At 36.8% G+C, this 26463-nt stretch overlaps 1 protein-coding gene across 1 annotated transcript in view; it reads left to right on the top strand.

Moving 5' to 3' along the window:
• HERPUD2 (HERPUD family member 2) overlaps window positions 1–24307 on the top strand; it is a 37422-nt gene extending 13115 nt beyond the window's left edge. Inside the window, exons 2-8 of the mRNA XM_047695242.1 lie at window positions 5180–5257; window positions 8243–8356; window positions 10405–10559; window positions 18911–19033; window positions 21613–21936; window positions 22629–22746; window positions 23443–24307. Of these exons, the coding sequence (XP_047551198.1) occupies window positions 5180–5257; window positions 8243–8356; window positions 10405–10559; window positions 18911–19033; window positions 21613–21936; window positions 22629–22746; window positions 23443–23604 (1074 nt within the window). The 3' untranslated portion in view covers window positions 23605–24307. The remainder of the gene's footprint in view (window positions 1–5179; window positions 5258–8242; window positions 8357–10404; window positions 10560–18910; window positions 19034–21612; window positions 21937–22628; window positions 22747–23442) is intronic.
• Window positions 24308–26463: the final 2156 nt, after the last annotated feature.

The raw sequence follows: 26463 nt of genomic DNA, 5'->3' as shown, positions 1-26463 counted from the left end.
AAAAAACATTAAAAAAGAAAAGGGTAAAAGTTAAAAAAATTTAGCAGAAGAAGAAAAAAAATTGAAAAAGAAAAAAAAATTAAATTAACTGCAAGGCTAAAGAATCATGGGGAGAAAGCCATGAGTTCCGTGCTTTGCTTTCTCCTCTGGAATTCTGCTGCTCTCCTTGGTATTGAAACTACACTCCTTGGTAGGTGAATTGGTCCTGGCTGGGTTTCTTGTTGATCTTCTGGGGGAGGGGCCTGTTGTAGTGATTCTCAAGCGTCTTTGCCCCAGGCGGAGTTGCACCGCCCTTACCCGGGGCCTGGCTGAGTAATCCGCTGGGGTTCGCTTTCGGGAGCTTTTGTTCCCTGAGCGCTTTCCGTAGAGTTCCGGAGGGCGGGAATGAAGATGGCGGCCTCCCGGTCTCCGGCCCGGAGGAGCCGAGAGCCCGGGGCCCCACTCCTCAGTGCGCCCTCAGAGAACAGCACCCAATTACTCCCGTCACCCTGGCCTCCGGCCGCGCTCTGAGCTGACCGAGCCTGCGACCGGTTCAAGGTAACCCCGAGCTTAGAGCTTACTCCTCGGTTCTGTCTCTGTAGCTGGCTTCCCCATTCTAATACCTGTGAGCTCTGCGACACTCAGACACCCCCGATCCTTCTGTGACCCTGCGGGACCTGAGGCCACGCTGACCCTGCGTGGGCTTCACCCCGGTTAAGCCTCTGGAGCGATGTCCCTCAGTGGAACAGACTTTTAAAAGTCCTGATTTTGTGCTCCATTGCTCCGCCGCTTGCCGGGAGTCGGCCCCTCCCCCCGCGGTCTATCTTCCAGTCGCTTTGGATTCACTTCTCCGCCAGTCCTACCTTTCAGAAAGTGGTTGATTTTCTGTTTCTAGAGTTGCTGTTCTTCTTCTCTTCGATCTCCCGTTGGATTTGTAGGTGTTTGCAATCTTTAGATAAGCTATCTAGCTGATCTCCCGCTACCTGAAGTAGTCTCAGCCTGCTACTTCTCTGCCATCTTGACTCCTCTCCCCCAGTCTTCTGGATTTTTATATCAAAAGGGTACCATGTGATTTTTTTTTTTTTTTAAAAGCTACTGAGATTATGAAGTTTGTTATAGCATATATATAGTAACATTACTTAACCTAACTAATACAGAAATGGATTTCCAATCACGATAAACGATGCTGTTATTAGCTGGTCTGGATAAATAAAATTGTGTCACTTTTATTTTATTTTATTTTATTTATTTATTTATTTATTTTTTAAAGATTTTATTTATTTTTTTGACAGACAGAAATCACAAGCAGGCCGAGAGGCAGGCAGAGAGAGAGGTGAAAGCAGGCTCCCTGCTGAGCAGAGAGCCCGATGTGGGACTCAATCCCAGGAGCCTGAGATCATGACCTGAGCCGAAGGCAGAGGCTTAACCCACTGAGCCACCCAGGTGCCCCTGTGTCACTTATATAAGTGAAACTGAGTCGAATTGAGATCTCAGAAATCTGTATTTTTCCCAGTACTCTAGTTTATGATCCAAAATGGCTAGTCGAAAGTTCCGGCAGTTGATTACTGCCTGAATCAGTTGATTACTGATTGTTTTGTTATCATGTCTAACTACTGGTTTTCCAGATATTTAAATTAATTAATGTATTGATATTTAAAGTGAAGAGGCAATTTTTTTTAGTGACATAGAAAAATTTTCAGATCTTCTCACCTAAGTTAGGCACATGAAAATTCCTTTTTCTGTTTTTCAGTCATAGTAAAATTAAAGAATTCCTTTCTTTTAAAATTTCTGATTATTTGAAGACATTTGAATATTTAATTTCATGAAACAGTTTTATTGAGATATAATTCACATACTGTAAAACTTGCTTTTTAAAGTCTAGAAGTCCATCAACAGAAGAATAAAGAAGATGTGGTATGCATGCATATATATATATATATATATATATATATATATATATGTATCACATGTAGCATATATATATATATGCATATATACCTATACATACACAGTGGAATATTATGCAGCCATCAAGAAATGAAATCTTGCCTTTTGCAATGATGTGGATGGAACTAGAGGGTATTAATGCTAAGAAATAAGTCAATCAGAGAAAGACAATTATATGATCTCACTGATATGTGGGATTTGAGAAACAGGCAGAGGATCACGGAAGGGAGGGAAAAATGAAACAAGATGAAACCAGAGTGGGAAACAAACCATAAGAGACTCTCAATCTCAGTAAACAAACTGAAGGTTGCTGGAGTGGAGGGGTGTGGGAGGGATGGGGTGTCTGGGTGATGGATACTGGGGAGGGTATGTGCTATGGTGAATGCTGTGAATTGTGTAAAACTGATGAATCACAGACCTGTACCCCTGAAACAAATAATAAATTAGTTAATTAAAAAAAGCAAAAACCAAAAAAAAAAAAGCAAAAACCAAAATAAAATAATAAAATAAAAACAAAAAAAAATCCTTGCTCTTTAACATGTGCAACCCAGTGGTTCTTAGTTAATTCACAAAGTTGTGCAGTTATTATGACTGTCTAATTTCAGAACATTTTTGATACCTCAAAAAAGAAAACTTACACTCACTAGTAGTCACTCTCTATTTTTGGTAACTACTGATCTACTTTCTGTCTATAGATTTCCCTTTACGTATAAATGGAATCATAGTATATATGGTCTTTTTTGTCTGGCTCCTTTCACTTAGCATAATGTTTACAAGGTTCACCCACATTACAGCATGTATCAGTTTTTCATTACTTTTTATGGCCAACTAGTATTTATTTTATGTATTTATCATACTTTGTTTATTCATTCATCAGTTGATGGACGAGATTGTTTCTACTTTTTGGCTATTATGGCTAAAGTTGTTCTGGACGTTCTTAAGCAAGTTATTGTGTGGACATAAGTTTTCAGTTTTCTTTGATATATACCTAGGAGTGGAATTGGATATATCCTGAGTCATCAGGTAACTCTTTTTTTGGGGTGGGTGGGTAGATTTACTTATTTTAGAGAGACAGAGAGTGAACAGGGAAAAGAGCAGAGGGAGAGGGAAAGAGACTCTCAAGCAGATTCTGTGCTGAGCATGGAATCCTTCTTCAGGCTTGATCTCAAAAGACCATGAGATCCTGACCTGAGCCGGAAATCAAGAATCTGCAGCTTAACTGACTGAGCCACGTAGGTGCCCTGCATTGGGTAACTCTTTAACTCTCTGAGGAACTGCCAAACTTTCATAGAGGCTGTTCCATTTCATATTCCTACCAGTGGTGTGTGAGGGTTCCAAATTCTCCACATCCTCATCCATATTTGTTTTTGCTTCATGTACTTGGTGGGGGGTGCGTGCCAGGTAATTTTGCTATATTATTGTATGCCTTTTTGAAAATCGATGTTCCCTTGTTGTGGAAAGATAAAGGTTTATTCAAAGTTGACCTAATTGATACTTATTTTGTTGACTGTGGTAACGTTGCAGTTATTTGGGGGTAAAAGAAACAAAAACAAAAACCCAAAACCTGTTCCAGATACCTACTGCTTTTGCAGGTGAAAAGAAATGATGTGTGATATTTGTTTCAAAACTCTCTTTTCCCTCAAAAAGGCAATGGGGGATAGATGAAAGAAGAATAGCAAAATATTGATAACTGTTTGAGTTGAATACTTGGGAGTTCTTGAAGATGGTATCTTGGGGTTCGTTTTGTTCTCTCCACCTTGTGTATGTTTGAAAATTTTCGTAGTAAAGAAAAAAAATTCATAAGACTGTCCTTTATGCAGAATGTTATGACATAGAAGTATCTATTAAATGTTTGGACTGATGGAAAAATGATACCTTATGATGACTGTAGTATCAAAGAAACTTTTTAAGATTCCAGCTGAATTAATAAGTATATTATGGAAACTTATAAAGCATTATAGAATTCATTTTGTCCATGGGTTAAATCAGTTATTATCTACTTAGCTTTTAAGTTATGTTATATAATTTACTATTCATTCCCCACTCAGTATTTATATGTATTGATTGAAATTTCAAGATTTGTGACAGTGTATTTTAAAAAAAACACCTCCTGTGTTGATTCGGTTGTTTATATATTGGAATTTGAACTTGTGCATTTTGGGAATGGCACACTCAAAATACTTACAGGAGAAGCTAGATTATGCCTAACAGCTAAGTATCTTGGAAACAGAGCTATACCTTTCCCTTCATCGTGGGTACTCAAGCAACCCTGAACCACAGATCTTACTCAGTATGACAGTTTCTATTATGGTTATTTTTGATATAAGACCCTTGTTAGTAGCCATGCTGAATACATATATTCTGTTTGAAAATTGTTACAGTTGTTGCTTGGATTTGGCATATTTAACAATTGTTAATATAACTAATACTTGATTGTTTTAATAGAATTTGTGGAACATCTGCCTATTTAGGTACTATGGGGACTGTACATAATTTTATTTTAAATACTTTAATAGTAGTAGTGTGAGCACTTAGCAGATTTATCATACATACAAAATAGGACAGAAGTAACCAGAACATATTTCCTATTCTCGGTTTCATATAGAGATGACAGCTGAATATTTATGCACTTGAGTTGATTTTTCTTTAGTCCTGTGTTTTTGAAAAATGTACAGAGGTATTTGTGAGAATGGCAGGAATAATAAAAACTGGAATTGTTACGTAAAACTGTAACTGAATCCAAATGACTCTTGAATTAAAACCAATAAATTGTGCTGTATGTTAGTAAAGAAGAAAATAAATTTGGTGTATTCTTTTAAATTATAAATACTGATAAAACAATTAAAAGTAACTGTGGTGACCTTGAAATTTTATCCCATTGTTGACTTATTATTACTAGAAGGCTAGCCATCTTCTCATATTGTTAAAGGTTTTTAATGATAGTCACACATGCATTGTATGATGGCTGAAAAGGCAAACTTGTAGTTTACCTTTTTCTCCTTTTTTTTAAAAAATGGTAATTACCTGTATTTAGTTTTATCTACCTATTTATATTTTATTATAGACTATCATTTGCTGAGCTCTTAATGTCTTAAGTAGAATTTGGAAAAAAAAAATTCTTAAATTATGTCAGTTTTCTGCTAAACTGTGCCTAAAGGGAGTTTTACTTTACTCATATTTAGGCATGTTATCCCCAACTTCCAATTTGTATAATTAGAAAAAGTTGAATTATTTTCTTTGTCCCATTTCTTAGTTGACGAAGGATCAGAGATTGGTGTATTCGGGCAGACTGCTTCCCGATCATCTGCAGCTGAAAGACATTCTCAGAAAAGTAAGCTTTTCTAACCACTATTTGATACCAGATACTTTCAGAGTATGAAAAGAGATATGTTCTGAAGTTTTATCTATATCCAACTAGTTCAGTTTTTAGATATTAAAAATCAACCCTTTTGGGTAGCAAAACAGATGAACATGAATTAGAAAGTAAGAAACATAATGATGGAGTCTAGTTAGTTTAGGTAATAGTTTTGTATATCCTCTGATAGCTAAATATGAAATATGATTTTATGTTTCTGTGCAGGTATTTGTTATATAAGAAAGCAGTATTGACTTATCAGTAGAGTATTCAAGTAGTAGTGAAGGATTTTCACTGATAATCTCTTCTCTCTTAAATCCCTTAAATCTTAAATCTTAAATTTTAGCTTTGCTGTTGTGACTTCTTGCTGTCATTTTCGTTTTAATCAGGTAGTTTTAGTTTGCCAAAGTGGCTTAACAGCTTCTCTTCCTTGACCCCCCTCAAAAATAGTGGATTGCGGGGGTGCCTTGGTGGTTCAGTGGGTTAAGCCTCTGCCTTTGGTTCAGGTCATGATCTCAGGGTCCTGGGATCGAGTCCCGCATTGGGCTCTCTGCTCAGCAGGGAGCCTGCTTCCTTCTCTCTCTCTCTGCCTACTTGTGATCTCTCTCTCTGTCAAATAAATAAATAAAAACCTTAAAAAAAATAGTGGATTGCAGCAGATTTTCCCCCTTTCTCTCTCTTTGATAGACTTTTTTTTAAAGTAAGCCCTATGCTCTATGTGGGGCTTGAATTCATGACCCTGAGATCAAGAGCCACATCCTTACTAATGACCCAGCCAGGTGCCCTGATAGACTTGAATTTTTGGAGTAGTTTTAGGTTCACAGCACAATTGAGCAGAAGGTATAGAGATTCCCCATATACCCCATGTTTTTACACATGCCTAGGCTACCCCACTAACAAAATTCCACATCGGAGTGGTATATTTGTTATAACTGACATTGTACACAGTGTATTACAGTGATGCAGCATTATCATCAAAAGTCCGTAGTTTACATTAGGGTTCACTCTTGGTGAGGTACAATTTATGGGTTTCCCAAGTAAATAATGATGTATATCCACCGTTATAATATCCTGAAGAATAGTTTCACTACCCTAGAAATCCTGTGTGCTCCACCTGTTCATCTTCCCCCTGTGTTTATGCTTAAAAACGTTTCTGCTATATGCTCTTTGAAATACACACTTATTTATAATTTTAATCCAAGATGGCTAGACTATGCATATGAATACTTTTAAAATAATTATTTATTTGACAGAGAGAGAGACAGCGAGAGAGGGAACACAGGCAGGGCCAGTGGGAGAGGGAGAAGCAGGCTTCCTGCTGAGCAGGGAGTCCAGCACGGGCGATTGCAGGACCTGGGATCATGATCCGAGTCAAAGGCAGACACTTAATGACTGAGCCACCCAGGTGCCTCTTAATATTTTTAAAAAGGTTTTTGCTTCCATAAATGATTTCTGTCCAGAAGAGTTAAAATACAAATGCTCAAAGGATGTTGTGCCCCTTATATGAAACATTTTGAACAATCTGTTTATATTTTGAATAGATCATAAAAGCGTTTTTGTTAAAGTCAGGGTACCCCTTTACTTTTTTTCAGGTAGATGCTGACATTAGCTTTACCAGTTTAGTTATAAAATATTTTGCCGAAACGTTCTCCAAAGGTGAATGAAAACTATTAATTAATTGTGATTAATATGACCTTTGAAACTAGGTTTCTAAGGATAAACATCTTATACTTGGATGCTTTTTAGTATTTTGTATTCTGAAGCTAAGAGGACCTTAAGTCAGGTGTGCTTTCTACCTACCTTCCTAGGCATAGTTCGTGTCATGCTTTCTCTGGGAATGTCTTCTCCCTAGCTTTCTAACCTTGTTAACTTGTTAAGCAATTGTAATTTATGCCTATCAGTTTTGTGCAAAAGACTGTTTTATATATTCCCTAACTGGGTTCTAATGTGTTGTTCTGATATTTTAACAATGTCCTGAGCCTCTTTAGGTGAAGGGTTGACTCTTACCCTTTTGTGGATTCACCTCAGAATTACTCACAATTCTAGGTTGATGGAAGGCGTTGATACATTCTTAGTTTCTGGTAGCTTCGTTTCTCTTTCTCACAAATGGGAATCTTTCTTTTCTTTCTGTCCCCTTTATCATTTTCTTGTTTTCTTTTCTTTTTTCCTTTTTTTAAGCTGCTGAGCCATCCTTTGTTCTTCTCTGCCCTCCTTTATTTTCTCTCCTTTCTCCATCTTATATATACTAGCTTTATGCCTGACTATAAATATACTCATGAAATCACTAAGCTTTAATGCCAATCCTAATCCTTATTAGAATATTTTCCTTCAGCCATAGTTATAAGTTTATGTGGAAACACCTGGTATATGTACAGGATGTAGTTCAAATATATACTTTAAATCTGTGTATAATTGTTAGAGGTAAAACTGATTTTTGAATTAAAATAAAAGAAACTATACATCACCTGGCTAAAATTAAGGTAGAGTAGGTACAGTTGAGTTTCTTTATTAGGGCTGCAAAGTCTCAAGTAATGGAAATATTTTCACTACTCAAAATTTGTAGGCCTAAGTTCCAATGTGACTGTTACATAGTTTTGGTATTAAAATGCTAGATATCTTTATGTTGAAGAAGTAGATTGCATTGATACAACTTCACAGCACTGCTTGCTTTGAGACTCCTTGATATACAAAGTAATTTTTTCGTATAGTAGGTACTGCATAGTCTATAGTTAGACTAGATGGTTTTCTGTAGAGCATGGAGAATATATTGAATTCAGAAGGGCCCCAGATACTGAAAGAGTAAATCACCATCCCTTCAGATGGCAACGATTTATTACTAATAAAATGGCTACGCTAGAAAGGAATTTAAAATTGGAGTTAAATATTTCAGCTTAGTTACTGACTTTTTGAATTATACACTTTCCAGTACTACCCTTTCAATGTAATTTTCTTTAATTTTAGCAAGATGAGTATCATATGGTTCATCTAGTATGTACTTCTCGGACTCCTCCCAGTTCTCCAAAATCCAGCACCACTAGAGAAAATCATGAAGCATTGGCATCCAGCAGCAGTTCTGTGAGTTTTCTGGGGAGGAGTAAATGTTGAAGTTTTCTGATTATCCTTAGAAGTGAAAAAACAGAACAATTGGAGCTTGTGGGTTGTGAGATTGTGTTTTGAATGGCTTGAGTTAGGCGTTTAAACTTTGTTTTTAGAGATCCAGTGCATAGTGTTATCCCTGGAAGCTTGAGTTATTTGCTATAGGGATTGAAGATCCAATCTTCAAAGGTTAAATGCTAAAATACCCAGAAAACAGAGTGATGATATGATTACACAGTTTAAAATCTAGGACCAGTAAAGTTTCACAAATATTAAAGGTACTTGTATTCAAGGTGGATTAAATTATTTAAGTTTTGAGTATGCTAAATCTTCTTGAAGTAGATTGCTTCGTCAAGAATTTTGTTTTTTTTTAAATGACTGGATTTGGACATACATTCCAACTTCAGGAGGAAAAATTACTTCATCTGCTCAGTTCTTTTAGACTTGGGTATTCATTTTTCCCTTCTTATTTTTCCATCTGCCAGAATTGTTTTGGAAATTTTTAAAATGTTGAACTTTTCAACTTAGATATACTCATACAACTTTTAAAGACAAATTCTTTATGTTTAATTATTTTTGATTTCCCATTAAAGTTTTATATGACACCTTTGGAGGTGAGAGAAAAGGATGAGATGAATGGAAGGTTGCTTTAAACCTCTTGGACAAGGAACTTACATACTGCTAAGTATACTTACCTTCTTGTCAAGAATCTAACCAAAACTTGAAGGGGGGGATGGATGGCCGAGGTTATAACTAGTTGAAGGATCTTCCAGTAATTACTAGTTAACTGTTTCTTTAAGAAACTAGATCCTTTAGTTGCTATATTTAATTAGTATGGGCTCAGTGGTAAGTATTTTCCAGCATGAGCTATGGGAATTTAGCTTTCATTAAACTGAAGTTTGGTTTATCAGTAAACCCAAGGGTCTTTCTATGTTTCCTACCTTTCAATAAGAAGGGACAAAACACTGGCCTTGGCACAGAGTTCAGGATATAGTCTTTGGACACATATATGTTGCTTCAGTTTTTGTTAAGAAGGATCCTTCCTGACTTGTCTTGTGGTTCCTCAACCATGATTTCATGTCGTTAGTATATATATATTCATTTTTTTCAAGCCGTGTTATGAAAATCTGAAAAGTATTAGGGGAAAATTAAGTTGAATTATCCTTTTCTTATGGCTGAGAAATTTCAGTGGGATTTGAGAATGTCTTCAAAATCTAGTCATTGAAAGTGTTATCTAATAAGGTCAGAAAAAAATTAGTTCTAGCAAAATTAGGCTGTGTTGCCAAATGGATATGCCTTTCTTCTGTTAATTTTTTTAAAAAAATGACTAACATATTGTGCTGGTCCATTTAATGAGAAATTTTGACAGAAAGGAAGCCTTTACCAGTTTAGGTCCCTAAGAATCAGACTCCCTGGACTGATTAGGTAGACACCTATTTGGTGTCTACTTTATGTGGAATAACGTCTTAAAGCTTTGTTAGTTTTGCAAAAGACTGCTCTTCTTGGCAGGCACTTTTTGCATAGCAGGAGTTAGGAAGATAGACATACCAAAAGACATCCAGTTAATAGGAAGGCAGTACAGGTAAAATATAATTTTAATGAAGTTGGAAAGATGTTAAAATTATATTGTGTCCAGCTATTTTATATTTCAAATGTAATTATGTTTTAAATTTATATAAAACACGTGACAAACTATTTTCAAACAGCAACAAATTGGGGTGGTCTTTAAATCATTACATTTTTAAGGTTATTGAATCTCTGAGTTAATATCATCAGAACATGAAAATTTTAAAATCTTTATTGATATCTTGTTCATTTTGTAAAAAAAAGTATTTTTGATTTTCTGAACTTTTAATCTCATCAGAATTAAAATATCAGCCTGTTATGTTGGGCCCAAGATTCAAATCTGTATATTTCTAAAATTCATTTTTTGCAGTTCATAAATACGTTTTTACCACTGTGTCTCTAATCTCATGATTGCAATGAATTAAATCTCCTTGAAGAAATAATTACATTTTTGTTTGTAGAGTTCAGATCAGTCAGGATCAACATCTCCATCATCCAGTCAAGAAACCTTGTCTTTAGCTGCCAGTTCTTCCTCAGAAGGATTGAGGCAACGTACCCTTCCACAAGCACAAACCGACCCAGCACAGAGTCATCAGTTCCCCTATGTAATGCAAGGGTGAGTGAAATTGTAGTTGAGTCTCTTAAAAATCTGTTACTCCTGATTTCAGGATCGTCCCTCTGCAATAATCAATGTATATTGGAAATTTATTCATATTCTTCCTTATACATTTTGAGAATTAGGGGGTTAAGTAGAGCAGTGCTTTTGAAAGCTGGCCATACCTCAGAATCATCTAGGGCAGTGCTTTTCAGCCTTTACTCTCTGTGCTAATCACCTGGGGATCTTGTTAAGCTGTAAGTCTGATGCAGTAAATCTGATGAGCCTGAGATTCGGCATTTCCAGCAAGCTCCCAGGTGCTGCTGATGCTTCTGATGCTTTGAGCACACTTCAAATAGCAGGATCTAGGTAACTAAACAAATTCTTTTTTAGTCAGTTTCACAATGGATCTACTCAAATTAGCTTTCTGGGAAGATGATGGGTGAGTGAGGATGTTCATGGAAGAGTATAAGGCCCAATAATCTGGTTTTAGAAAGTTCCACAGGTGTTTCTGATCAGCCAGACTTGTTAACAACTGTGATGTATTAAAAAGGATATGTAAACCATTGCATGTTATCTAGAGTCTGTGTTAGAGGAGTTTACCCAAGAGGCTTGTTATGGCTACATTATATTTAGCAATTATAACGGGTCTCTTGAATTAGGCAGTTCTAGGGGGAAGTGTAGCCAACAGCCACAGCACATCCTTCAGACAGCTCAAAGAAGATCCTGGAGAATACGGTTTGGACCTGGGTTATGTGTGAAACCAAGGTATTTAACTTGGGGTACTATTGTTACTTTTGAAGTAAAGGAAACATGAGTAATATATTGGTAGTGAGATAGTTTTGTATTGCATAGCATGCTATGGTCCTGCAGTGTGTGGCAGTGCTCCAGATCTATGATTGTGAGGCTGGAAATAAGGAAGTAGCTAGGACCGTAGAGTGGTCATAAGGGACATAACCAAGGAGTAGCCATTGATGGCTATGTTAAAAGGGATAGAATAAACATTAAGATACTTTTTACTTAGGGCTTTAGACAGTCTAGAATATTTAGACAGTTTAGAATATTGAATTATATTTGACATAAAACATTAGGTAATTAAGGTGTACAGCAAAACTCTATTCTTAATGTTGAAAAACAAAGGTGAGTACATAGCAAAATATAAGAAAACTCATTGTCTCCTATTTTTTGAATGTGAAGTTTTTTCTGTAAAAGTATTTAGGTAAGGCTGATGATCGGCTTTTATGAGGCACCTATGAAACAATTTTTGTTTTTAGAAAACGATTACTGCATACCAAAACAGTTATTTGTAAAAATTAATGTTCACAGGGTTTACATTATGGAATAGTAGCTTAAAATATTTTCTATCCTATGACAGTAATTCATTTCTTCTCTCTTTTTTTTAATTTTTTTTTAGAATAAGACAGTTTCAGTTCCTTTCAATTTGTACAGTGATTTTATTTATTTTATTTGGTGGTAGTGCTGGAAAGTGAGAGTATAATGTATATAATAAACCTAAAAGAATATAAGATTTTTAACTCTTTCCCATACTTACACTGAATATATTTTGTAATACAACAAAGCTTATAAGTTGCAGGTCTTCATAATAATGCCATAAATATCTTGGAAAAAGATGAATAATTTCTCTAGGATTAATAACTTCTCTAAAAGTTTCTCTTCTCTAATAATTTCATTTCATGAGATGAAAGTGTTCAGCTCTTAGCAATGTATTAAACAGATCAGAAAATTCAGAAATAGTGTTTATTTTGCCAAATATGAGTATTAAGATGATGAACAGTAAAATCCTTAAAGATATTATAGCTTTACTTAGGGAATCTCTTACCAGATGAATAATGTTTGGTTTCAAATCAGGAAGGCGGTACAGCTTAGTGACTACGGATTCTTGAGTCAGCCTGCCTTGGTTTGAATCTATCTGCTGACTAGCTTGGGCAAGTCTTTTCCCTGCTTTGCTTCAGTTTGCTCATTATCTGGAGATTATAGTAGTTACCATACAGGATTCCAATATGGATTAAAAGAGTTCATGTATGTAAAGTGTTTAGTGATGTGTTAGCAATTACTTACAAATTCATTCATATTTAGAAGAGAATGTTGTACGTTGATTCAGCAAACAGACTTGAATGAATGAATGCCAGTACTAGGTGCTAGAAAATAAATATTATTTGGGAAGAGTACTTTGTGATATACAAAGCAATTTACTGAAAGTTTAATAGATTATTCAGTTTAATAATGAATATAATTTAACTTAATCTCACAGGTATAATTTTTTACTAATGAAGACTTTAAATCTGTCTTTTTTTTTTTTAAAGATTTTATTTATTTATTTGACAAGACAGAAATCACAAGTAGCCAGAGAGGCAGGCAGAGAGAGAGGAGGAAGCAGGCTCCCTGCTGAGCAGAGAGCCCCATGTGGGGCTCGATCCCAGGGCCCTGAGATCATGACCTGAGCAGAGGCTTTAACCCACTGAGCCACCCAGGCGCCCCTAAATCTGTCTTTAAGTGATTTTAACATGTGCCTTAGCCTTAAATGTGCAAGAGCAATAATTTAGTGACCTTGATGAACTCACCAACAAAATAGAAGCTCTGCATTCCTTTTTCAAAATTCAGTACAGCTTACATTTAACTAATTACCTGTTTTTCACCATGTAGGTTAGTGTTCTCAGTCTTTAGTGAGCTTGTTAAAACTGCTAAATTCTGGTCCCTTCTCCCCTGAGATTTTGAATGACTAGGTTTGGGGTGGTGCTCAGGAATTTGCCAACTTAATACTCTGGGAACCTAACTTTGAGAAATCCTGATACAGTGATTATTTGCCCATAGTTAGGTATTGAGGAAATGTAAGAAGACCAAAGCAGTACATGTACATCACCACAGTAGCTGTCCATCATTTATAAATCTTGACTGACTCTTTTGGACTCAGTCTTTTGTCACATTTATTTACTTTAACTCCAAAAATTACTGATTGGGTATAGAATACCCACTGTTTTGTATCTCGGATTTTCCCCTGTAATACTAACAAAACCTACTCGTTGTACCCTTGCATATTGACTTTTTTTTTTTAAAGATTTTATTTATTTATTTGAGAGAGAGACAGAGAGAGAGCACAAGTAGGCAGAGCAGCAGGGAGAGGGAGAAGCAGTCTCTCCGCTGAACAGGGAGCTCGAAGCAGGGCTCGATCCCAGGACCCTGGGATCATGACCGGACCCAAAGGCAGCCGCTCAAGTGACCGAGCCACCCAGGCGCCCTGACTTTTTTTTTTAAAGTAAAAATTGTAAAAATTGCTGGGGTGCCTGGGTGGCTTAGTCGTTTAAGTGTCTGACTCTTAATTTCAGCTCAGGTCCTGATCTTCGGGTTGTGAGATGGAGCCCACAGTTGGGCTCTGTGCTGGGTATGGATACTGCTTAAGATTCTCTCTCCTGCATCACCCTCCAAAAGTAAAGATTGCTTATAGCTCATCACATAGAAGTAACTATTTTTGTAATATCCTTTTACTCTTCTAAGTAAACTTTTTAAATAAAAATAATACTATTATATTTGGTAAATCTTTTTTAAAAATATAATTTAGTCAGGACATATTTCCAGTTCAAATATAAATCTACCACATTTAAAGTCTTGAGACACGTGGCACTCTGGATGAGTTCTTAAATTTACACCAATGTTTTTTAGACTTTTGTTCAATATTCATTTAGGGTGATTTAACTCTGGACTAGAGTTGGAAGTGGGGATAAAGAACAGGGACAAAGACCATTAGAGGCAGTGCCCAAACAGCAAAATAAAAGCCCTGCTGCTAACCAGGAAGTTCAAAGACCAAGCATTATTATTTGAACATGAACATTCCCTTCCCACCACCCCAAGCATCTTATTGAAATACTCTCTCCACATATGTGTAGTTCTCGTTAGAGAAGATCTAAAAAGTACAAGTTTCTCCAGTTGTTGAAGTTTCGGTAGTGCCTTAGTTTAACATCCTGGTTGGCTTCCCCTTGGTCGGCTTCTGTACCGACTTCTTGTTTGAAACAGCCTTTGGTTAGCACTTGCTAATCATATTCTTACCATTCACCACCCAATTCAAAGCCCATTCTTTCCAGGGAGACTACTTTGATGCACACAGGACATTTTTTGTTCCTAGCATTATCTCTGTATGTTTCAACATCTGGTGTCCATTTATTTAAGAAAGTTTAAGATTTTTCATTATGTGGATATGCCACTTTTCTCACTATTCTATCGATAAAGAATGTCTTTAGTTAGTTGTACTACCTAATGACCTCAAAATCTCAGTGGCTTACAACAAAACACTTCATTTTCCTTGTTCATGAATCTTGTTAGGCACTTGGGACAGCTCTGCTTCAGGCTATATTTAGGTTGAGTTCTGATCTGTTTCATGTTTCTCATTCTTTGGACCAGAAACTCCCTGGACAGGTTCTTTTTATGACAAATGACAGGAACATAAGAGGGGAAGCTAACCCCTGACCGCATTTACGGCCTCTGCATGTGTCACATTCACTAATGTTCCCTTGGACAAAACAGATCACATGGCCATGCTCAATAGCATTGAGGTATTGCCAGGTTACCAGAGATGTGCCAGTAAATGCTTACGAACTGGCTTTTCCTGTGGGGAGGGCGAATAAACTGATTTGTGGCATTTGCTGATTTCTGTGGTATTTACACTTTCACCATGACTGATTTCAAGATACCAGGGTTGGCTCACAATTAAAATAATTAGTTTTGTGAGTCAATATTAGCTGGCCTAAGCCCACTTTGCCTCTATATGCTAGACAGTATGTGTGTATAATCCTGTTATAGAAGAGTGAAGAATTTGGGCAATATTCTATCATAAATATTTGGGTTGTTTAATTTCTTCCCACTAAACCTCACGACAATCAATACTCTTTTTTTTTTTTTTGAGTTTTTTTATTTATTTGACACAGAGAGAGAGAGAGCGCACAAGCAGGCAGAGAGGCAGGCAGAGAGAGAGGGGGAAGCAGGCTCCCTGCTGAGCAGAGAGCCCGATTCGGGGCTCAATCCCAGGACCCTGGAATCATGACCTGAGCTGAAGGCAGAGGCTTAACCCACTGAGCCACCCAGGTGCTCCTCAATATTCTTAAATACTCACAGTTAGTGGCTATTCTTTTAGGATAATTTGTAAGAAGGGAAATTCTTGGGTCAAGGTGTTTCTTAAGACTTTTTGAGACTCTTAAAGACTATTATTGCAAAATTGCAGTAAAGAAAAGTTGTACCAGTTTATTCTCCCAATAACAGTTGTTAAGGTGTCTGATACCCCATACAAATGACTACTTGCCAGTGTGATGAATTGTAATGTTCCTGTTTTAATTTGAGTCATGATAAAGAGACATTCTTTTTGCTTTGTTTTGTGAAATACTTATATGTGGTGTGTTGCTGTTTTTAATTTCTGACAGTTCTTTATCTAAAAGAATATTAGTAATACTTAGAGAGCACTTAGCACAAGCTAGGCATTGTATTAAACATTTATACATGCTGTAATTCAGTGCTATACATTGACTTTTACATAAACTCTGTGGTCTAAGTACTATTTTCTCCCATTTTATAGATGAGAAAAGGGCTTAAAGGGTCCAAGCTTGCCTAAGTTCACAGACGTGGTCAGCAGCAGAACTAGAATTCAAATCCATATCTCACTTGAAAGTCTGTGTTCTTTTTTTTTTTTTTTTAAAGATTTTATATATTTATTTGACAGAGAGAGATCACAAGTAGATGGAGAGGCAGGCAGAGAGAGAGAGAGGGAAGCAGGATCTCTGCCGAGCAGAGAACCCGATGCGGGACTGGATCCCAGGACCCCGAGACCATGACCCGAGCCGAAGGCAGCGGCTTAACCCACTGAGCCACCCAGGCGCCCTGAAAGTCTATGTTCTTAACAGTCTTGTTGAAGTGACTCTATTTTGTCATTTGTTTTAGTAGGTTGCCATTTGTGTTTTGACTTCATTTATAATGGTGTTTCTCTCTTCTCTGTCCTCCCATTTAAAACTTTATTTTAGGGACGCCTGGATGGCTCAGTTGGTTAGGCAGCTGCCTTCAGCTCAGGTCATGATCCCAGCATCCTGGGATCGAGTCCCGCATCGGGCTCTCTGCTCAGCGGGGAGCCTGCTTCCTCCTCTCTCTCTGCCTGCCTCTCTGCTTACTTATGATTTCTCTCTGTCAAATAAATAAATAAAATCTTTAAAAAAAAAAAAAAAAGAAAGAAACAGATTTACTTACTCAGTCACCAATACTTAAAATCTGATCAGTAGATCTAACTAAAATAAAGTTTTAATTTTAATTTTTTTTTTTTTTTTTTAGATTTTATTTATTTATTTGTCAGAGAGAGAGCGAGTGAGCACAGGCAGACAGAGTGGCAGGCAGAGAGAAAGGAGGAAGCAGGCTCCCTGCTGAGCAGAGAGCCTGATGCAGGGCTCGATTCCAGGACCCTGAAATCATGACCTGAGCCGAAGGCAGAGGCTTAACCCACTGAGCCACCCAGGCGCCACTCAAATACCCTATTTGTATTCAGTTTTTCCTGATTATCTCAAATGTCTTTTTATAGTTGTCTTGATTGAATCAGTATTCAGAGAGGTTGATATTACATTTGGTTGATGTTTCTTTTTTTTTTTTTTTTAAGATTTTATTTATTTATTTGACAGACAGAGATCACAAGTAGGCAGAGAGGCAGGCAGAGAGAGAGAGGGGGAAGCAGGCTCCCCGCGGAGCGGGGAGCCCGATGCGGGGCTCCATCCCAGGACCCTGGGATCATGACCTGAGCTGAAGACAGAGGCTTTAACCCACTGAGCCACCCAGGTGCTCCTTGGTTGATGATTCTTAAAGCTCTTCTAATCCTTTACTCCTTTCTCCCCCTCTTTTTTTTTTTTTAACAGATTTTCATAATGTTTATTTTTTATTTTATAGCTAAAAGCTGCTATGTTTTAACAATATTGCCAAAACAAAATATCATTTGGGTAGGGCAGAGATGTGAAATTTTTTTCCATATTTTGTATTTAAGTTAATTCTCAGAAGCAGAATTACTTGGGAAGTTGGGTCAAAGTCAACATTTTTAAAGGTATTTAATTTTGTAAAATCATTTTTAAAGCCTTATTCCAGTTCATCCTGTTAGCAGTGAAGTCAATTATTGCCAATTATATGTACATTAATAGTCTTTTGAATATCATGTTAAAAATTCATGAATTTAGCAATGATTCTTGTCTCATTCTGGTTAGACCCAGGTTATATCAGCTAAAGATAAAATTCAAGTAATATGAAGAAAAAGAAAGTTAGCAAATACGCAAATTCTGTGTTTACTCACATATTTATCCCTATAGTTGTCTTGATATATGTGAATTTCTACAAATCTACAAATTCTACAAGTTTCTACAAATCTACAAATACACTCTGGAGTTTATTCTGATTTAGGCATAGGGGACAATAAAAATAAAAATAGCTACATTTATTGAGTACAGACTAACAATCTTATGAGGGAGATTCTATTATTAGCCCCATTTTTGAGGTGAGGAAACTGAGTCATAGAGAACTTAAATATGCCTTCCACAACTTTTATTGAGTTAATAGACATTTAACCTACTTTAAGAATACGTGTATACAGGGGTGCCTGGGTGGCTCAGTGGGTTAAGCCGCTGCCTTCGGCTCAGGTCATGATCTCGGAGTCCTGGGATCGAGCCCCGAATCGGGCTCTCTGCTCTCTCGGGGAGCCTGCTTCCTCCTCTCTCTCTGCCTGCCTCTCTGCCTGCTTGTGATCTCTCTGTCAAAAAAAAAAAAAAAAAAAAAAAAAAGGTAAAGCCTTTAAAAAAAAAAAAAAAAGAATACATGTATACATATGTTCTGCCAATCTTGTTTTTTTTAACTAAAAAAATATTTTATAGATTTTTATAATGTTTTTTATTTTATAGCTAATAGATGCTATGTTTTTAATAATATTACTAATATACAGTATCATTTTGGTAGGTTCCCCATTCCTCAAAATATTTTGTTGTGAAGTTTATTTTAGGGCTTTTGGTTCTTAAGGAGAGTGTACTTAAAATGTAATTAAAAGCATTTTGGCATTTTTTGCTGAAATGAAAAGATAGCAAAATGATCAGGCTTGCCACACATTTTGTGGGTGATTTGCTTTATTTTCTTATTAAGATTGGGCTGAAATGTTAGTTATTCTATATATTTGGGGGCCTGGGTCATCTTCTGTAGGCCATAATCTTATTTGAAGAATGTTGAAAATAAGTATTTCTCTTTTCACTATGACTTAGTACGTTTTGTCACGGGTGCCTTATACTTAAGAAATGAAAATTCCGAGAAATGCTTTCAACTTCTAGAGCATGGAAAGACATTTCTTTATCTCTTTATTGCAGAAATGTGGACAACCAACTTCCTGGGCAAGCCATTCCAGCTGGGTTCCCAGTGTATCCCGCTTTCAGCCCCTTGCAGATGCTGTGGTGGCAACAGCTGTATGCTCATCAGTATTACATGCAGTAGTAAGTTAGTTTGAGTTCGGTTTTTTTGCTTAGTGTGCTATTTGCTTTATTTTCTTTCTCAGCCTAGGTAAGTTGATTTGGGCTTTCATTTACTGATGTATTTTATTGGTTTTTAAAAATTACTGTGAGAATGAATTTGCCAACATTTCAAAAGATACTTTCTTTTAAATTATTTGGCTTACGAGAAAAGGGTTCACATCCAGTTCACATCAGCTAAACCTGTTCTTTGTTTCTCCCTCTTTCCCCTAATTACATTTAGCAGCCTTGAGATGCTTTCTTTAATATAGCATTTTATCTACTTAAGAGGAGAAAACTGAGGGAACTTTCACTGGAAGGCAGCAAATCCCCATGAAGAGATAGGACGCTCAATGAAAAGGAATCCTGTGTCAGGGAGATTCGTGTTGACATAAGGCTAATAATATGCTTTCTGGACTATCAGCATTTTCATAAGTCTTGCTTCTGGTCAGCATGTGTCTTAGCACTGAGCACAGCTTCTCAGCCTTCACTCTTCTGGACTCTATGCGTTCATTTAACATTTCTAGCTTCTCTTTACTGTTCTCTTGTTTCTATGATTTTGTTGTCCTCTTGTTTCTGTTTTTCTGATCACTCATCTTGTGTCCTTGATGGTGTATTTTTTTCATTCTTCTAAATGGTAACATTGCTTGTTTAGTTAGACAAATATCGGTGTACTTGCCATGTACCTCAGGACAGTCTGGTAAGGAAGACAGGGTTCAGCCCTGCGCCAGTCCTCTTGGACTTCTTTCTTCTGTGGCTTTGTCGCTAGCTTTCTGTGGATGACCCCTATTCTTTATCTCCTGTGCTTCATCCCGGTTGCTGGGAGATTTCTGTAGGGAAATTTGCCTTTCCTCTAAATTCAGGCTGTCTCAAATTTGACACCACCATCCTCTTAAATGTGTTCTCCTTCCTGACTTCTTCGTCAGTGACACAGTCTCTTCTTACTCATTCTCCAGGCTTTAATCAGCTTTGACTCTGCCTTCAGTGATCCCTAAACCCAACAGTTTACCAAGATGAGTTAATATGTTGTTTCTAACTTTTGTTCTTCCCCTAGACCTTACTTTCAATATTTTGCCCAAATCTTTTCTCATTTTGGATTTACTTTACTGCAACTGTTCTTTCTCCTTTCAGACTCTTCATTATATTTCATCCTGCTGCTGCCCGGTTAATGTGCTTAATACAACATTGAGCCAGTCATTCCCCATCCTCCCAAATATGGTTCCCTTGCCCACAGTGTGAAGTCTGCATCCTTAACCTTACTGCAGACCTTACCCCATAAAGCTGATGTGCTCTAGGAACCTTGTATCCTCATGTTCTCTTGCATGATCCCTTGGCTGCAGACTGGCTATTTGTACCTTACCTATTGCTGTGGTAAAAGCTACCATCGGACTGACTGCTTTGTGCTTATATTCTGCCAGATGCTGGATGCTTTACACCCCTTGTCTTATTTATAACCTTTTGAGAACTGTGTAAGATAAGGTAGGGCTTATTGTAGCTTGCTATTGAATCATACAATATTTGTACATTATTTAACTTCTGAGCCTCAAGTTCTCTTCTTTAATGAAATAAGTCACTATGAATCAGAATATCTGTGAGGTGGAAAGTGTTTTGGAAACTAAAAAGCTCTCCCTACAGATACAAGGTATTAGCTTACTGAATTAAATAGGCTTTTGTAGGCCAGGAAACTACTGTTTTATTTTGCTATCTTGATTTTTTAACATTTTATTGTAGAAAACTTTCAGCATGTGAAAAGATAGAATAGTGAAATGAATCCCTGTGTACTTATCACCCAGCCTCAACATTTATCAAACCATGGCATTCTTGTTCTAGAACTTGTCCCTCCTGTGCTGGATAATTTAAAGGAAATCCCAGATACATTATCATTTTACTGAGAGCCTTATATGGGAAAATTTATTCTTTCAAGCAGTCAAATTATAAGCAAACTTCAGGATCACAAGTCTTCATTGGTGTACGAATACCTATTCCAGGGTTCCCAGGTGGAGTTCCCAAAAATCAGGATTTGGGTTGAGGGGTTGTTATCTGAGATCTGGTTAATATCTTAAAACATAAATACAAATCATTTATCACTGCCAATAGCCACACAGGGTAATGATCACTGTACATATTTAGACATATTTTTCAAAACATGGCTCTAAAGGAGAGGGTGCCGTGATAGTCATCCGATGTAGAAAAACAAAAGGGGCCATTAGTGAAAAGATTTGGAAAAAGATTCAGTCATTACCGTATAAAGTAATTTAATGAAAGAGAGAAAAGATAATGATTACCATGGCCTTCTTTCTCTTCCACCTCTCCCCTACCATCTTAGACTGTAAGGCTAAGAGAGCATCTTTTCCTGAGCTACTCACTCCTACCATCAGTCTTGGCTCCACTTTTCCACTGGGATTCGTACTTACCTAAGAAATGTGGTACTGGAGTTGTGATATTCCATATTAGGTTTATGAAAAAATACATATGACTCCCCAAGAACATTTTGCAAAATAAAAGAGAGTATGATAACAGCTTTTTTTTTTTCTTTTTAATATTTATTTTGGTGAATATTTCAGCCAAGCTGCAGTTTCAGCTCAGGCCACATCAAATGCCAACCCAGCCCAGCCTGCTGCTTCACAGCCTCTAAATCTGGCACATGTTCCTGGCGAAGAACCCCCACCAGCTCCAAACCTAGTGGCCCAAGAAAATCGACCCATGAATGAGAATGTTCAAATGAATGCACAGGGAGGTCCAGTGCTAAATGAAGAAGACTTCAACCGAGACTGGCTAGACTGGATGTACACGTTCTCACGAGCCGCAATTCTCCTTAGCATTGTATACTTCTATTCTTCTTTTAGTCGGTTTATCATGGTAATGGGAGCCATGCTACTGGTATATTTGTGAGTGATGCTTGTTAACTTCTTGTGCTTTCTTTTAATTTCTAAAACTGTTGACAGAATTTGGCATGCAGTAGTCTGTCATGACTCTTGAGTGAAGGAATAGGAGTTTTGGACTCCAGAGTAAGAGTAAGAATTAGAACATTTATCAGAACTGTCTCCAAGCAGATTTTTTTTTTACTGTCTTTCATTAAAATTAATTCATTTAGACATGCTCTATCAATTATTTAGAACTTGAAGTGTCTGATGCACTATTGCATAAGGATAGTCTTTTTTAGTTAAAGTTATCAGTAAGAAGACCTATAGGAATAGGTCAGACTTTTTTTCCTAAGTACACTTTTTCTTGCCCACCTTTATTCCAAGAGGCAAAGAAATAATGTAGTTGAATTTCATTTTGAAAAATATTGGGAAAGATGTTATGACTCTCGGTATGTTAGGACATTAAGACAGCTAGGTTCGTTGTTAAGATACCTGATATAGAACCAGCAAAGTCCATGATAGATTTTTAGACTTAAGTTGATTCCTGTTTTGCTCTCATTGCTTTGAGAGGGGCAGTTCTTGGCCCTAAGTAGGAAATTTGGTCTTTTTATCTATTATAGTGGAAATAATTTTTCTTTCGTAGGACACTAATGTTTTACAGCATTACAAATAAAAAGTTGCGACTTCTTTCCTTTTCTCTTTATTTTACTGAACAGACACCAAGCTGGATGGTTTCCTTTTAGGCAAGAAGGAGGTCAGCAACAGGCTCCCAACAATAATGCTGAAGTTAACAATGATGGGCAAAATGCAAACAACCTAGAACTTGAAGAAATGGTATGCTAATGAGGCTTTCGTATACTTAAAATATAGATGTTCCTCAGTAGTGTAAGAAACCAACATGATAAAAAAATCTTGGAGCATTCCACAAGTTTTTGTGGAATAGCATGGGAAGAAAAGTTAACATATAAAATTGTATGATTTTTTTCTGGGAGAACTTAGAATATAATACTGAATCAGTCATATATTCGAATTAAGTAGGGGGTGCCTGGGTGGCTGAGGTGGTTAAGCATCCAACTCTTGATTTTGGCCCACATCATGATCCACGGGTTGTGAGATAGATCTTTGTTTTGGGCTGTGCACTCAGCAGGAAGGCTGCTTAAGATTCTCTCTCCCTCTCCCTCTGCTCCTCCCCCATGCTCGCTTGCTCTCTCTCTCAAACAAACAAAACCCAAAGAAGAGTTAAGCAGGAAAAATTAGCATTATTCTTATTGAAAATAACCTAGAAAGAAAATTATGCATACCATGAGAATTTATTTGATTAAATTGGCAGTTATCCCTTTGAACTTGAACACTGAGGAATTTATCAATTTTGGATTTAACAAAGATTTCTAATGACCAGATATGTACCACTTCCTTATTACATGCTCATATTCCTTTTCTGTAGGGAAGGATTTAATTCTTTCTTTTTCTGTCATGAGTTAATATTAACTTCAAATCCCTTAGGAGAATGTTTCTTGTTTTGTTTGAAAGGAGCGTCTTATGGATGATGGGCTTGAAGATGAGAGTGGAGAAGATGCAGGTGAAGACGCCAGTGCAGTTCAAAGGCCTGGATTAATGGCATCAGCTTGGTCTTTTATCACCACCTTCTTTACTTCACTGATACCAGAGGGGCCTCCCCAGGTTGCCAATTAGACCTGAAAAACTGTGCCAGCTACAAAGGAGGATCTAACTTTAGGAAAGTGTTTTAAATAACAGTGCAATTTCAAAAAAATTTATTACTTTCTTTTCATCATCATGTACAGAGGTGTTTTTTTCTTTAAACTTCTCATGCATATGAATATTTTAAGCACAAATGGACTACTAAATGTGTGATTTCTTTTTTAAGATCCTAACAAAACATAGTATAACAATATTGGTCTTCCAGGTTTTGTTAATTTCAATTATGTATATTATATCAAGGCAGATCTATTTGTGTGTCTTATTTCTTTAAAGAGCTGCTTCACATGTAAATGTCTATAGCCAATAGCCCAGCCCTTCAGTGTATAATTTGAATAAATATATCTATTTTCTGTGAATTATCCTGAAAGTTTTAAACAGAATGACCTCATAGTTTTTAATAAAGAATATTATTTACCTAAAATGTGCTAGCAGCATCTTGCCCAGCCATAAAGCAATAAACTTCTCAATAATCTTAATTTTGACATTTGGATAAATAATGGAAACTTTCTATTTTAAGGGCATGTATCCCATCAATTGGAATAAGTACCTTAAAAAAAAGGCAGCTCTTCAATGGAATTAATAGTGATATAAATGTTTGATACAGGCAGTACTTTTATAAAATATGCTGGAAATTGCTCCCTGTAATTTTTTAAAATAAAAGGTCAATTATGGTAAACTGTCTTATGGGATATTTGTTTGGACCCTTCACCAGTATACCCATTACATGTAAAAATCTATGTAAATTTCAGTAGTTGTTGGGAAAAGTTGCTGAAGTCTTCCAGGTCATTTTCACCTCTTTGTGTTCCAGATGGATGTCTCTTAGTTCTCAGTCTGAAACCCTGATAGTCTATTTAAAAAGCCCTGTGAAAGCCAATTCAGTATTTCATACAAAAGGAGTAAGTTTCTCATAGGGTAGCTAAAAATTAAAATTGGACACGAGAGACTATGGACTCTGAAAAACAACCTGAGGGTTTTGAAGGGGCGGGGGGTGAGAGGTTGGGGGAGCCAGGTGGTGGGTATTATGGAGGGCACGCATTGCATGGAGCACTGGGTGTGGTGCAAAAACAATGAATTCTGTTACGCTGAAAAGAAATAAAAAAAATTAAAATTGGACAAATGAGGGTGGGAGAACTTAGTGTGAAGAACTTCATCTCACATGAAATGTATTATAAAGTTATATGTGGTACTGGTCTGGTAATATATGATTAGATAAAAGAACAAAATAGAAGATTAAGAAAACAAATTATTTTCTAAGTTGTTTACTTATAATGATGAAAGTGACATTTCAAGGGATAACTGGTTAACCCTTTGAAAAGTGAAATTAGATTTCTGTTTATAGATGTCAGTCAAAATATCATGATTCAGTATGAGCAATTGAACATGCAAATACTAACAAAAAACATAGGTGAATACTTCTATAATACTGGGGTGACAAAATGCCTTTATGACAGAATTCCTGAAAGAAAAGGTTGCTATGTATATAATATTTTGACATACATAATTAAAAGGCAAACAATTAGAGGGAAAAAAGATTAAAAAGATAGTAATAAGTAAGTCTTAAATTTTGTTAAAAGAAGACAGTGTCCCAGTAAGGAAATGGGCAAGGATACTCTCTAGTCAGTTTGGACTGGGTGGCTTACACAACAAACATTTGTTTCTCACAGTTTTTGAGGCTAAGAAGTCCAAGATCAAGGTTCTGGCAGATTCTGTGTCAGGTGAAGGCCCTCTTCTTGGCTTGTAGATGACCATCTTGCTGTATATTCATATGGCAGAGAACAGAGCAGAAGCGCGCGCTCTCCCATCTTTTCTTACAGGGCACTGACCCTATTCCTGAGAGCTCTGCTCTCATGCCCTAATTACCGCCCAAAGACCCTACCTCCTAATACTATCACATTGGGGGTTGGGATTTCAACACGAATATGAGGGGGAGGGGACACACAAACATTATGTCTGTAGCAGATACAAATATGGGCAATAAATATGAAAACAGATGTAATGGGTCTCAAGGTTAAAACTATCATATTAAGATAATACTCAGTGTAGGTGAAGCTATAGGGGAATATAAAATAGTATATAGCCCTTTCAGCAAGTACCGAATTTTCAAAGTGTACACAGAATCACTCAGTGTCATCCTATTGTTACTGGAATAAAGATCAGATTCCTTAACATGTTTACAAAGTTCTGAAAGGTTGGATCCTTGGACCCTCTCAGTCTCTGCTCATCATTAAAGCCTTTGTTTGAGCTAGGCTGGTCTTCCAATCCCAGGACTCTCTCCTTCCATCCTTCCAGCCCCAAGACTTTTAAATTGTTCTTTTTGCTTGGAACACAGTCTCTTCCTTTTTTTTTTTTTTTTCCTTGTTAACATTTACTAATCATTCATGAAATCTGAGCTAATGGCTAGTCTGTAGAGAAGCTTTTCCCTGGCAGCACTGGTCTTCACATATTACACCATTGCAGTTTACATTTATTTCCTTTTGTCTCTCTCACAAGATACGAGGACTATGAGGTAGGCGACATATGCTCATTATTACATCCCCAGTCCTTGAAGAGTGCCCATAATTAGTTTGATACTGAATGAGTGATTGAAAATGTACATAACCCTTTGTTTTTTTGTTTTTTGGGTTTTTTTTGTTTATTTTTTGTGCATACCCTTTGAATCAGCAAAAGTTCGAAAAGGTATGGTGTATGTGTGAGATTTAGCTTTAAGATATTCATTCCATTGTTTAACAGGAAAGAACTAGAACTGATAGGTGTTCAACTGTGTGAGCTATGGTACATTTGTATACTGTTTGGATCAGGATTAGGGATGGCTTGTTTCAGGGCTGATGGGAG

Source organism: Lutra lutra, chromosome 11, assembly GCF_902655055.1.
Source record: "Lutra lutra chromosome 11, mLutLut1.2, whole genome shotgun sequence".
Classification (NCBI taxonomy): Eukaryota; Metazoa; Chordata; class Mammalia; order Carnivora; family Mustelidae; genus Lutra; species Lutra lutra.
This window is presented reverse-complemented; position numbering and strand designations above follow the sequence as displayed.